At 30.2% G+C, this 14095-nt stretch overlaps 3 protein-coding genes across 3 annotated transcripts in view; 1 reads left to right on the top strand and 2 right to left on the bottom strand.

Moving 5' to 3' along the window:
• LOC129972312 (A disintegrin and metalloproteinase with thrombospondin motifs adt-1-like) overlaps positions 1-5571 on the top strand; it is a 57580-nt gene extending 52009 nt beyond the window's left edge. Inside the window, exon 13 of the mRNA XM_056086402.1 lies at positions 5338-5571. Within this exon, the coding sequence (XP_055942377.1) occupies positions 5338-5478 (141 nt within the window). The 3' untranslated portion in view covers positions 5479-5571. The remainder of the gene's footprint in view (positions 1-5337) is intronic.
• A 6773-nt stretch (positions 5572-12344) lies between these two features.
• On the bottom strand, positions 12345-12779 carry LOC129971723 (uncharacterized). The gene has a single exon (XM_056085700.1). It carries the CDS (start codon positions 12777-12779, stop codon positions 12345-12347), a length of 435 nt encoding a protein of 144 aa, XP_055941675.1.
• A 105-nt stretch (positions 12780-12884) lies between these two features.
• LOC129971722 (uncharacterized) lies at positions 12885-13715 on the bottom strand. Its single transcript, XM_056085699.1, has one exon. The coding sequence runs from the start codon at positions 13713-13715 to the stop codon at positions 12885-12887; it is 831 nt and encodes a 276-aa protein (XP_055941674.1).
• Positions 13716-14095: the final 380 nt, after the last annotated feature.

Here is a 14095-nt window from a genome sequence, read left to right as displayed (position 1 = left end):
TTTCGTTTCGCTTATTCCTTTCTTTTTTATGAAATCTTTTTTCTTCAAATACGTCACTATTGACATGATTTGAGATTTTCATCTTGGCATTGTTCTAGATGTTCACTTTGATTTATTTACGAATCGTGATTTATTTATGAAAACATAAATCACGATATATCGATAATGTATACGATAAACTTCAAAATCATATGATATAAATTTTGGCAAGATAAGAACTTCCGTAAAACTTTCTAAATTATTCCGAAATTTTGGCAACAGTTAGTCTCATAAATTAAACATGAATCTCTCAGATGTATGATAAAATTTTGTTTAATATACATTTATTTCAACAAAAAGTTTTTTCAGCTATATTTTTATTCAAAGAGATATTTCGCCAAAAAACATACTAATAATAACAGAAACTGTCAGAGTTTTTATTTTGTATAAAAGCTAATATTTCATAGTATCTATCTGTTATTAAAATAAACCAGATGTCGATAATCCTCAGATTTATATGCGCTCGTTACTTGCACATACAAATTATAAAGCACATAATGAAGTCCATAAATTTTTTTTTTCACATCCGGGCATGATTCTTTTCAGAAATTTAGTGTGATAATTGACTAATTTGAAATTAATTGAAATTTTGAAGTTTTTTAATCAATAACGTCAAACATTTTATCGCATATAAAATGTTTGATCAATTTTTATATCGTTTAAAGATTTGGGAAATTATTTCTTTGATAAGTGCAGACCATTTGAGTAGTTAATTTGAGGGATAATTTTTTGTTTAAGCGGAATAAGTCAAGAAGTTTTTAATTCTATATTTGAACTCGTGCATTAAAATGTAAATTTTTTAAAATTATAATTATTTTGTTCTTTAGTACTTAATTTATAGTACCCTAATAATGTGAAATCAATTTTTTGTCATATTTATAATTATATTTATCTTTTTTTCATTTGAATCCTTGCCTGAGGGTGACCTTTGAAAAAGTCTTCGGGCCGGATTCAGTTAATCTTTCTTTTTGATTCTTTGACTATTAACTTAATATTTATTTCTAATTTTGGTTATCTTTTTTTCATATTACAGTTATATATATATATATATATATATATATATATATATATATATATATATATATATATATATATATATATATATATATATATATATATATATATATATATATACAAAATTCGAAAACTAGTACAACAGGAAGTGAAGGAAAACTTAATTACAAATTTCCATTTTTTTTTCCCCGAGAGTGAAATAAATTAAATTATGTAAAAGTGTGTAATGAAAACTAAAAAAAATATTTCTTGTTCCATTACATTAAAGGAGAAGCATGGAATTAAATTACATAAAAGTGCATAATGGAACTAAATATAAATTATTTCTAGTTGTATTACATTAAAGGAGAAGTATAGAATTTCTAACAATATTAATTGATAAAAGACCGATCCATTTCTTACATTATAAAAGCGACAGAGTTATTACGGTATTTTAAATACACTTCTTTGTATGATATTAATGATCCTGTGTGTTTCCACTCTGCAAGATAGCCTATTAGACGTAAAGCTGCCAAATTTGGTACAAATATATTTTGAAGGATCAGAATGTTCAACTCGAGGCTATTTGTTTGAAATTTTAAATATAATTTTAATTCATTAAAAATTAAACGAAATTTTGAAACTTTACCCCTATAACTACTGAAAATATTAGAGCATAAAATAAGTTTTTCATTATCTCGAAATTCCTGATATAATCTTTTTAATAATACCAATTTAATTATTGTACGGTTTAAAGGAAAAATTTCAAATACTTCTATTTTTGAAATAGTTCCAAAGAGAAAGATTTTATATCAATTGAAGATGATAACTTTTATTTTAAATTAAAGCTCAAATTTTAGTTGAGCTTATAGGGAGATGCTTAAGATAAAAAGAACGATGTAAAACTTCTAAAACGGTACGTGTTAAATGTCTATAAAAATTTGAAGTGACGTGCAAAATGTCTATCAAATTTTGAAAATATTTTTATGATAAAAAATAATTAGAGGCAAACTGCGTAAGATATCAATTTTAATTATCATAATTGATAATTAAAATTAATCAATTTAATTAGTATTAATTAAAAATTTGACCAACCATTAATTGCGACAAACATATAGTCGCCAAAAGCGACTAACTTAAAAATAATTTTGATTTAGTATTATGATCTTACAATAAATAAGAGAACTAGGAAAAGTCCACTTAAAGGGCTTTAACCATCCATGCTCTAAAAATGAATTTCTACCTTAATATTTTCTCATTGCTACTAGTAAGTGTTTTCCAAACGAGAATTAATTATGATTTTACGGTCCTCGACCTTGCAGCAGTTGCTGTTAATTGTCTTTTTGACCCCGTGAGAAATCGCCCATTACTCACCTGTTGCACCCATCCTCTGACTTGTAATTTTCGACAGCCCACTGAGAAAGACTCTACAGGAGATTTCCTCCTTCTTTCTTTAGTCTGGAAATGAACGCTTCTTTCTTTATTTTTTTGAAGATTCGATGATCTCAAACCCCTCCAAACTGTTAATGGAACTAGCCTTAAAAGCAACCTCACTTTCCTTTAAAGCGGAATTTGTTCTGCAAATGAGTGCGTTGCTTAAGATATCTGACTAGGTTCAGAGATGAATTTTTTTTTAAATGATACATAAACATTTTTTACTGTACTAAATAATTAAAACAGACTTCAAAAGTCACTATTAGAAGAAAAAAATACACTAATTGCCTTTGGTTTTCGAAAAAAAAGCTGTTTATTTAATGAAAATTTAGCAAAATTTTCAATGTTAGAAAAACAGAGTAAGTCGAAGAATAAGGGAAATATTTAATTTTTATTTCACCTATATATAGCTCAAACTACATAAAATTTAACAGACCACACTATAAAAAATTATTTTAATAAATAAAAATTTTATGAGCATTTGAAGTTGCCATTAATAATTATTTTGTCATCCATGTTTTGAACTTAAAGTGTTTGTTAAACATGTCTAAATGAAGCTATCTTAAAATCTGCGGTCTATCACACCCTCAAAGGTTTTGGATATATGTACACCAAATTTCATATAATTTTATTGAATTGATTTTAAGATATGTTTTCCTGAATCAATAACGGAAAACGTATCTCAATATTCATTCATTCAGTGAAATATTCATTCCTCAGAAAATGCGTTTAGATATTGTACTTGTAAATTAGTTCATCCAAATGCGCTGGAAACAAATGTAGTTTTCACTCTTTTTTAACTGAAATGCCAAAAATAAACAAACTATGATTGAGTAGATAGAGATATAATATAAACGTATCAAATATCATTTTGGAGAAAAAATATTATTTTGATAAAAATAAAATAAATCGCTCTTTTTCGGTTACAAATATCACTGTTACCGATTTCATTTTTATTTGTTGCGTATTATTGTAACTACTGAATCTATAATTCTATCTCACACATATTAAAATCAAAGTCTGTTTTAGAATCTACGAAGTTCGACTTTATTTTCAGATCATATTTTTTTTTTTTTTTTTCAATTTCTGGAAAAATAATATTTTTAACCTAGTCGGATACCTTAAAGATACTACGTGAAAACTGTCATTAAGTCGCCGTGTAATACAATATGAATAAATTATGTTTTTTTATGTAATATGCATAAATTATCAATTCTATTTGCTTGTCTACAAAGCGAGGAGAAAAAAATGGATTGTAGCCAAAGGCGGATTTTCAGTTAAGTAACTGCCTAGGGTCGCTGAGAGGGTTGATTTAAAACTTTATTTTCCTATTTGTAAAATAAATAAGCATATAGAAAAATATAAATTCTATGAATGATATAATATCAGGATAATATTAACACTTTATCAAGCATAATTTACTAAGCATGTTCTTATCTGCTTCATTACGTTCATTTAGCTATTAGACTATTTACAAAATCGAACATCTACTTTAATAAATGTTTTGGAGTCATAATAAGTAAATGGAATATCGGGACGTGGTATTCACCATACACCAAAGCGAATCATTTTAGCAAGTTTTATAGTTAAGAACTTCAACAAGATTGATGCATTCAGGATGCAAAATTCATGAAAAATTATAGAGCTCTCCACATAATTCGAGTCATTCTTCATTTGTTTTCCTATAAATTTTAACAAATGAACGGATCATCAATTCCATTAGTTTGTAACAACTTTACCTCTTTGCTAACCTGATCTTGCTCCGTGTGATTACTGGCTACGAACTTCTTAATATATTGGCTTTTTCGCGAAAATCGTTTGTTTCACTTTTTTAAATTTTTAGCATTAATTTTTCTCTAAATCTTTGCATTATTTTTCAATTAATAAATGGCAAGCACATCAGCTGAAACAGCTGTTGTACAAATTTTTTATCATTTAGTCTAATAAAATGCCTTTTTCATTCCTCTGAGCTGATAAATTTTAATTTTAATAACTCTATACTCTCCTACTTAGATGACACAACTTTGTAAACTTCGATATTCTAAAATTTAAGGTATCCGACTAGGTTCGGAGAAGATAAAAAAAAAAAAAAAACGAATATTGTAATGTTTATATGATTTTTTTATTAATATAAAGATAAAATGATGAATAAACGTAAAATTATTTAAATATATATGCATCTTTTGAAGAGAAAGCATATTTTGATGTAAATTTTAGCATTTATTTACAAAAATTGGGATTGTTCTAGAGAAAAAAATTTTTACAATTTTTCATTGTAACATTACATGTATAACATATCTTTGAGTGTAACTAACTATTATCTAAGAATTATATTCAAAATTAAAATTTGTGTGTGCAATATAGGAAATTATCTATGGAATTTTGGAATTCTTTTCAACAATATTTGCATTAAACAATCATAAATCCCTTTCTAGAGCATTCAACAACAAATCCTTTGTTCATTATATGCTGCATAATATAAAGGGCACTCATTATTATAAGTTTCATTAAGATTCCTTGAATATATTTTGAGGTATGACGATACTCGTACAGTAGAATTATGAAAAAAATCTCATCCCTCAAAAAGTACATTTAAAGCTTTTAAAGGCATATAAATAAGCATCGCTTACATATCAATAATTCGCGGTAACTTGGCTTTTAATTGACATAGAGATAAAATAAAGTCATCACTGGAAACAGAAGCGTACTATTTTTTTTTTTTTTTTTTGAAGCTGCAAAATAAATAAATAAATGAAAATTCAAATTCATGTTTTTATCCTAGTCGGTTAACTTAATTTAAATAAAGACTATTCATTAATATAATTGATATTTTTTCATCTTTTGCAATTTTTTTTTCTCATTGTCTTTTAGCACTGCATTCAAGGAAAATGTAAAGACGCAACAATCGTCTCATCGTCACCTTCTAACGCCGAGATAGTGGAAGATATGAAAGGGGCCGTGGCGGAATTTTTGGACAAACTGAAATCAGCATTCCACCTTCTAGTATCTTGAAAATCACCGAGCTTATAGTTTTTAGTCAATATAATTTATCACTTTTATACCTTCACGATGTCTTTCAATAAATCACCAACTATTTTTTATGTACATTTGTGTATCTATTCTTCAAAATTAAATTCATTGTAGACAAGGATAACTCAAGTTATAAAAATCTATACATATGGCTATAAATACAGGGCGTTCATTAAGGGATATTCCATCATTAGAGGACAGTTAAAAGAAAACGAAGCAAAGTATAACCGTATTATCAATCAGAAATAAGCAATCGGATTGCTCTCCCCACAACTTTCTCGCATATTTTAATAAGAGTGTTTTCCCAGACAATACCTTGCATGGTAAAGGTGTACATTAGTTAAGAAATTAGGAAGAATTAGAATTGAGATTAGCATTTTTAATGCATTTATGAGATAACTTTGTCAAGTGTTTTTGGCTATTATTCCATAAAATGCGGTTAATAATATCCGGAAATAGAATTTTTCTTTTAGACAGGTTTTCCCAACCGATTGAAACAAAAATTCAACATTGAGCTAGTCAGAACTTCACTCACCAAATTTTATGTATTTAAGTCATTGCGTCTTTGAGTTACCGCAATTGAATGTTTCTGAAAGTACAGATCGACAGACAGTCAACCTGTAGTTAGATTTGGCTCAAAATTCGATAGATGTTTACAATTTAGATGTTAAATCAGTCTACCAAATTTTATATTCAAAAAGTATATTCAACTTCCCTTTGAAGTGCGGGCAGTGCAGTATAACGGTCAGAACAACATGAATGAATGACGCGTGTCTTGCGGGCCTTCGGTTCGAGTCGCGCTTTTTGCTTTATTTTTTTTTTTTTACTTATGTATTTATAAATAATATTTTTGCCTTTTATAAGTATTATCAATATAGGTGTCCTTCCTGGAAAAAACCGCAATTTTACACACACACGCACAAAAAACTTTTTTTATAATTATCTATTAGATCCTTTATCTATCTATATGCTCTCAATCTGACAATGTTCATATAGCGCCATCTTGGACCCGATTTCACAGAGATAAAAATGCCAAGTGCAAGTTCAAAAATATGTTATGATAGATAAACTATAAAATGAACATTATAATATAGCAGATTGTTTCGAATAACATGTTAAACCAAGCGCATTTACGATTTCTTTTTATTTTATTTAAATGACCAGTTTATATGTTGATAGGATTGGAAAATATCCATTTGTATTCAGTATGTGATTAGTACTTAAATATTTTCTCAATATATATATATAAACCCTGGCGAGTAGAGCATATATATATATATAAACCCTGGCGAGTAGAGCTTGGTCTTCCAGATATTTTAATTAATACGAGAATATTCATTGGTAAATAAATGCATGCTCAATGTTTTCAATTCATGTTCAATTCAATGTTTTTCATCATGCCACATGCATGTTGAAAAACAGGAGGGTTTTCTTGACAGTAAAAATGTCCAACAACATTTTAAAGAACTCTTTACAATGTTGTTCAGCATTCAGAATAATGAACAACAGCGTGCAGAAAATGTAATATATCTTGTGCTAATAAAGGAAGCATATATATTTAGATTGTAACATTTCATTGTACATTATTCAAAATGGCATACATCAAGGGTTACCTGCATTACTAATGGAAAAATTTTGTAGATTCCATCAAAGTTTTTCTTAAGGAAAGTAATGACTTACAATAACAAGCAAATTTCAAAGCTATACACGTTTGTTGTATAGCTATATTTTGTGTACCGTTGTTTAAATTTCGTGATTACCAAGCTGTGATACTACAGTGCCATAGGAAACTATGGCACCAGTAGTTTGAAGAATAAAGTCTTGATTCAGATCAAACATGTTCCAGCCTGTAATCAGTACCTTCTCTGGAAATGTGTCACTGGCAGTCAACAATAAAAAACGAATTGCGTCTTCATTCTCATCAGTGGGCCAGGACATTTTGGAACATATTCGATGAACAGTTCTTCCTATTCGTACAGATGCTTTGTGGACATTGACAGATTGAAAACTCAACGCAAAGAATGCCACAAAGGCTATGAAAACGGTCATGGAATTGATCATCACATAGCCAGAACGAAATTCCTGAGGTGCAATTCTGATCAGTAACGTAACAATTATAAATATGAAAGATATGATATAAGTATAGAGCAGGAACAGCAACAGAGACAATGCGTGTTCCACTTCATCGATGCAATCAACCACTTGGGAGGAAAGATTTGTATATGCGTTATATAATGAATTTATATCTGATTTTCTTCTCAAATTTCTCTCCACATTTTGAATGGTACTTGTTAATATCTTGTAAGTATAGTAACAAAGTCCAGCGGCATATCCTGGCATAGCGTAGAGCTGTTGATTCAGAAACAGATTGATGACCAAAACGGACATGATACCCCAATCATCTTGAAAATGGAATCCGAATAGCAAATTAATTTGAGTTTCTCTGGCTCCTTTATTAGTCATGGCAAGCAGAGTAGATTTTATGTACAGAATTGTTGGTATTATCCAGCTTACGGCAAACGCAGACATTAAATTTGTGCCATACCATTTGATGTCGCGCTCAGTCTCCAGCTTTCGATATAAAGTGAAAACATTTCGAAGCGTTTTGACGATAGAGTTCCTTTTGGCGATTAAAATTAGGCGAATGGACAGACTGCACAAATCGCCACTGAGAGCAGCAATCAAAAATCCAATCGGTGCACCTTCGGTTTGATAGAACGCCAAGAATAAATCAGTGCCTATAACGTAAATTAAGAAGACAACAATGAGAATGTCAACTATTTTAGACATATTTTGTCGGAATTTGGATTCATCTGCAGAATAAGGTAGGACAACGCAAATTAAATAGAATGATTGCACTATCCACTTTAAAGGTATGAAATTTCTCTGGCTTTGCATTATTATCAATATCTAAAATGGTACAAAATTCTGTTTGCGCCACTGGGAAAACTCTGATAAGAACTCAAGCCACAAAGCAAACAAGTTTTTGAGTTGAATGGAAAGCAGGCTCTCAAGAATATAGAATGAATTGCAACAAAGGATTGAGTTATTATATTCTTCAAAACCGATATTTATTAATTAAGTGACTGTGCTGTGAGGCGTAACAAATACTAAGGAAAGTATTCATCATTCGCGAGATGGCGTAATAAGCTTTATAAAATAACAACAAATCGAATTTTAGTAATTAATGGACATGCCAAACGGGTAATTAGCTAGAATATATCTTTAAAGAAAGTATTGTTCAGAATATGCAGGTGGGATTGTTATTTAACAAAAAGGCATGCTGAATTACATTGAATGTTGAAAACAATTCTTATCTAATTTACTTTTACATTTATGTTTTAACACACTGTTTGTTACATTAGGTTTGCAGTAATTCATCAAAAAGCGCTTTATTTTCTTGTATTTCATGTGTAATAATAATTGATTTGCTGTCTATAGTTATAAAAGAAAATATATGAGTATCGTTGTTCTACAGAACAGATAATTCAAACTACAATTACCAAATACGGCACCGATAAAGAAAGTGGAATTGTTATTTCAAATATTCTTTAAAATGATTTAACTAATGAAGCACTAAGCAAAATTTTGATGTTTTTTTGTCGATATTTGAAATGTCAGTGTCCAGAAATATTAGCTCAAATTTAGTTTTGCATCAAGTAAAAACTTTAATAAAATGGTGTATATTATTGTATGTAATTTGATTACGTGTTAATTTCTAAAGAATTTCCACTAGTATATATAGAACAGAGAAAGTATAGTATTCCTCAAAACATTCGAATTCGAGATTTTGACGAATCTCCACGCTTTAGACCACCCCGAGTTCGAAAAACACATATTTGAATAATGTCCGTCTGTCTATGACAAAGATATCTAAAAATCACTTTGAGCTAGACGGATGAAATTTGGTATAGGTTATACCAAATCTGCAGATTTCTATCAAATTTTGAGCAAAAGCCATTCAGAGGAAGTTTGTCTGTCCGGCTGTCTGAATACAATTCGACACGAAAACTACAAAACGAAGAGAGCTAGATAAATAAAATTTGATGCACAGAATTAACATCTATAGTGTAGATATCTATCGAAATTTGAGTCAATTCAACAACAACAACAACAACAAAACTGTTTGTCGGTATGTACTTTCAGAAACACATAAATGCGATAGTTCAAAAATGCAATCTCTTAAATATATCAAATTTCGTTTAGCATTTTGTTCTACAAGTGTAGGTTTGTGTCAAATTTTTGTTTCAATCGTTTGTGGAAACACATGTCTAAAGCTCAAATTTGTTTTTCGAATACTATTAACAGTATGCCAGGGATTAATTGCCAAATATTTCGCCAAAGATAACAAGAAAGATTCAGTAAAAATGCTAAATTCATGCCAAAAAATAATATTTCGTAACTATTGTACGTAACCAGTGCCATGCAAGGCGTTTTCTGGGAAGAGAAGTCTATTATAATCTGCGTGAGAGTTTTGCGGAGACCACTCCCGCTATTTAAAAAATATTTCTTGCATGATTTTCAGCATTAGATTTCATTGTTGCGATACAATTTAAATTGTTTTCATTTCACCAAATATTTAATAATGCATTATTGAAAGCCAAGGAAGAAAAATTCTATCAATTATCTAAGCAGTTTATAAAAGAAATTAGAAAGCGAGATTACATTGCCACTACAGATAAGGTGCAATTTAAAGGTGCAGGACCTAAATTTTTAATATCATTATCAAGGCAGAACGTTAAAACAAACTTTCCCTTTTTTGGAAGGATGATAAATATCAAATTATGCAAAAGAGAGAGAGTTTTAATTAAATACAACTGATATTTCAGAGAACCAGTTGGTTGCCATAGATTAGTTTTGCGAAAATATGTGATGTAGTCTTCTGTGTAGTAACTTCAAATGTGTGGTAGGCAGTAGAGACAGATTTAATTCTTTGTGCAAGCTTTTGCCAAACTGCAGATCCCGAATTGTGTGCAACCCTTCAGGTAAAAGTGATTTTTGGAATACAAAATTCTCTTATTCTCATTAAAAAATATATATACTTTTTCGCATACTTAGAGAAAGCGTTGTAATTGTTGAAAGATTTGAGTAGGAGATATTGAAGAATTTTTACGTTTTGGACATCTCCAAGCCCCCCCCCCCCCAAATTATACTTTTCTGTGAACTTGATAACAAAAATAAAGTGAACTAGTTGGATGAAATTTAGCTTATAATTAATTTTAGTACTAGAATTGTAAACATTTTTGCACAAATTTTGAATAGGAGATAAGTTTTGGTGGCCAGATTCTTATTTATTAAAGACAAGGTCTCGAGGCTTGGCTTTCGAAATAAAAAGAAATCTCCAAGAACACCGACCCCCTTCCACCACTTCACCAGACTGCAAATGGGAAACAACAGCTTTAAAGTTCTGTTAAAAAGTTGGCCGAGTTATTAAACGGTGAGAAATTCCGTGAGCTCAGCGATTCTTGCTGTTATATAGTTCATGTTCTTCTGCGTTTGGGTTATATAAGCATCATTTGAATTTGCGACTTTCGACTGTATCTTAAATCATTGTAATCCAAGAACTCGATTAGCACAAAATGCCCAATAACATTATAACGGTAATTTTACTTTATTGCCCATCATTCAGAATATCAAACAACATCAAGGCGATATCGTTATAGTATTTTGTGCTAATATGGAAGCTTGAGTCATCATTTCCAATTTCTTTTACAAGTGAAAGATATTAACATAATATAACAATATGTATACATTTTTGTACTAAGTAAATTGATTGTCTATTCATGCGTTTATTAATCCGATAAAAGAAGACGTTTACGGAAGAAATCCGTAACGTAGATAAAAAGTCGAATAGGCTCAATATCGAATAACGATACGTTATTCTACTTCTACGTGAAAGCACGAAACACATATAAGCGTACACAAGGACAGCACTTGCAAAAATTCAAAGCATGTTGTTGAAAATTACGTTGTATATATACACACACACATATATATACTAGAGTCGAGTTTGAGATAGCTACAACAGTATAATACAAATGATTTTTAAACTTTTAATTAAAATGAAAATATAGTTGTCAACAATCAGAACACACTACACATGTGTGAATTTTCAACACCATTTGGCGTAACGCAAATTTTCCACGCCAGTTAGGATAACGCAATGCAGATTAGAAATTTTTTATTTCCTTTATTCTGTTAATTTATTTTAATTTAAAAGTACTTCAGAATGAATCCGAAAGATCGATTCATTAACAATTTTTTATTTTAAATGCATCAAACACTAAGAAAATGAACAGAATCATTTGAAATAATCGATCGAAAGCATGTTAAGCCTAGCCTCTTTAGCGTGGGAAAGAAAAACAACTAAAGCCCTACTGTTTTTCTACCTCAAGAATAGCTCCCGCCAATATGTCTACGATAGTCTGTTGCTGTGGAAACAAGACCTGCTCTATTTTCAATAGGGGATTTAAAAAGAAAGGCATCCATGTTGACTTACTGATCGTCTTGATGACGTATTGGCGATTTTTTAAATTGATTTATAAAGAGTGAAAAAAATTGTTTAATATATTAATTATATAATATTTAAACTTTTAGACATAAAAATGAAATATTAATGAATATGCAATAAAGATGAAAATTATTACAATAAAAAAGTAATTATTTAACTTTTTAATAATTGTTTAATATTTTCTTAACTATTAATAATTATCAAGGACTTTAGATTATTAATACAATGTCAGAACTTCGTTGATTATTAAACTTTCAGCATGTATTTTCCAACAATTTCTAAGGCAAAACAGTTTTAAAAGTAAAATAAAATACCGTCTAAATTTCGAAAATAATGTTCATTCAAGCATTTCAAAATCCTCTAAATCACTCTCACAAGTTTCGGTTTCTTCTGAATCAGAATCATCATTGGTATAAATTTGAAATGACAGTTCGTCCACTAAATCTTCTAACAGTTCATCTTTCTCCCAATAATTATTTTCAAGCTTTTCTACGTGTTTGCAATGCGCTGCCCATTCTGCCGAAGTAACTTCAGTGATAGCTGTTTGAAGAAGAGATTTCAGATTGTCCAAACTTAAATCGCCAGTAACATTTCGTTCCTTTATTATTCTTTTTACAGAGGACCACACAAATTCGATTGCGTTCAAATCGCAATGATAAGGGGATAGTCGGATAACTTCATGTCCTTCTTTCTCTATTAAATTATCAATTTTATAGACAATTTTCTTTGGACGATTATTGTCTATAAAAGAGAACAGTTCCGCTTTTCGCATTTTTTGATCGCAGGGTATTCCGTTGTTTTTCAACCAGTCTACATAACTTTTTTTGTAGAATACTTCATTTGAGTGGGGTTTTCGACAGTCATATGATACGGTGCATTATCCATGCATACGACTGTTTGGTTGCAAATTTGGAAGAAGTTTTTCCGACACCCATTTTTTAAAGTTTTCATAGTTCATTTGCCCGTGATAGTCGCCGCTTTTTGTTGATGCTTTATATACTAGTAAAGCACCCGTAAGGAAACCCGTTGATGACCCAGCATGAACAACTATAAGTCTATTTTTCGAATTAACATTTGCTGTAGCTCCCAAAACTGTGTCATCTTGCCAACATTTCTTAAATGTCAAATTGCTGTCTACCCAAGTTTCATCAATATAGACAATCGGTCGTCCAGCTTTCCTGTGACATCTCATTTCTGTCAAATATCTGTGTCTCCAAAAAACAATACCTGGTCTTTCCATGAGTACTTTTCTATTATTCACGCACTTCTTCCATCGGAAATTCATTGAATGTAAGACTATGCACAATGTGTCTTTTTGCCACGAAAATCCAATTTTTTCTTTCAACACGGGTAGTAATTTTCTGAGGGATGGTACTTTCCTTTCTTTAATGTAAAAGTCTTGAATTGTTTGCCGTATAATACATTTGTCAAAGTCGTCAATTTCACAGTTTCGCTCATTAGGTCTTTTACGGTGTTTACCGGGTGATTTTAAAACTGTCGATGAGCCAGATGATGAAACATCCTTTCTTATTTTTTTTATTGTAGCATCAGAAATTCCAGTTGCTTGAGAAGCCATCTTCAGAGCTTGTGGGAGTGGAATTAACGCAGATTTCGATGAAGCTTCATTGGAACAAAATTCCGCAACATTATATACAATTTTACGTGCCTGCGATTTCAAAATTTCACCCTTCCTTAACTTAAAGGCCATCTTGCAAGTTTAGCAAAATCAATTAAACCAGTAAGGAACAAATAATTTTAAAAGCAAAATAAACACAAAGATAAGATAACGCGTGCAACTCTTTTAAATCCGAGAAGACGAATGACGTGATGTAACCTTTAATTCCGCCAATTCCCTACACGCTTAATCCCCATTAGAAATGAACTAGTCTTGTTACTATAGCGACCGCCACTAGATAGACTTCTTGGCTGGAGCTATTCTTGTGATCGACAGACAGTACGCATTTGGCGATGAGAAAATGAAGACTTTTGGCGGGAAAGTTAGTTTTTAATTAATAAAAAATTAAATACTCAATTAACCGGAACAAATAGTAGCCTATGTCCTATTCCAGACTATAATCTACGCCTGTA

This window comes from Argiope bruennichi, chromosome 6 (genome assembly GCF_947563725.1).
Source record: "Argiope bruennichi chromosome 6, qqArgBrue1.1, whole genome shotgun sequence".
Classification (NCBI taxonomy): Eukaryota; Metazoa; Arthropoda; class Arachnida; order Araneae; family Araneidae; genus Argiope; species Argiope bruennichi.
Note: the sequence above shows the minus strand (reverse complement) of the source record. Positions and strands in the feature narration are given on the sequence as shown.

What these genes read in the sequence shown, in the direction of transcription:
- LOC129971723 (XM_056085700.1), bottom strand. Translation starts at nt 12,779, where the DNA reads ATGCGAAAAGCGGAACTGTTCTCTTTTATAGACAATAATCGTCCAAAG.
- LOC129971722 (XM_056085699.1), bottom strand. Translation starts at nt 13,715, where the DNA reads ATGGCCTTTAAGTTAAGGAAGGGTGAAATTTTGAAATCGCAGGCACGT.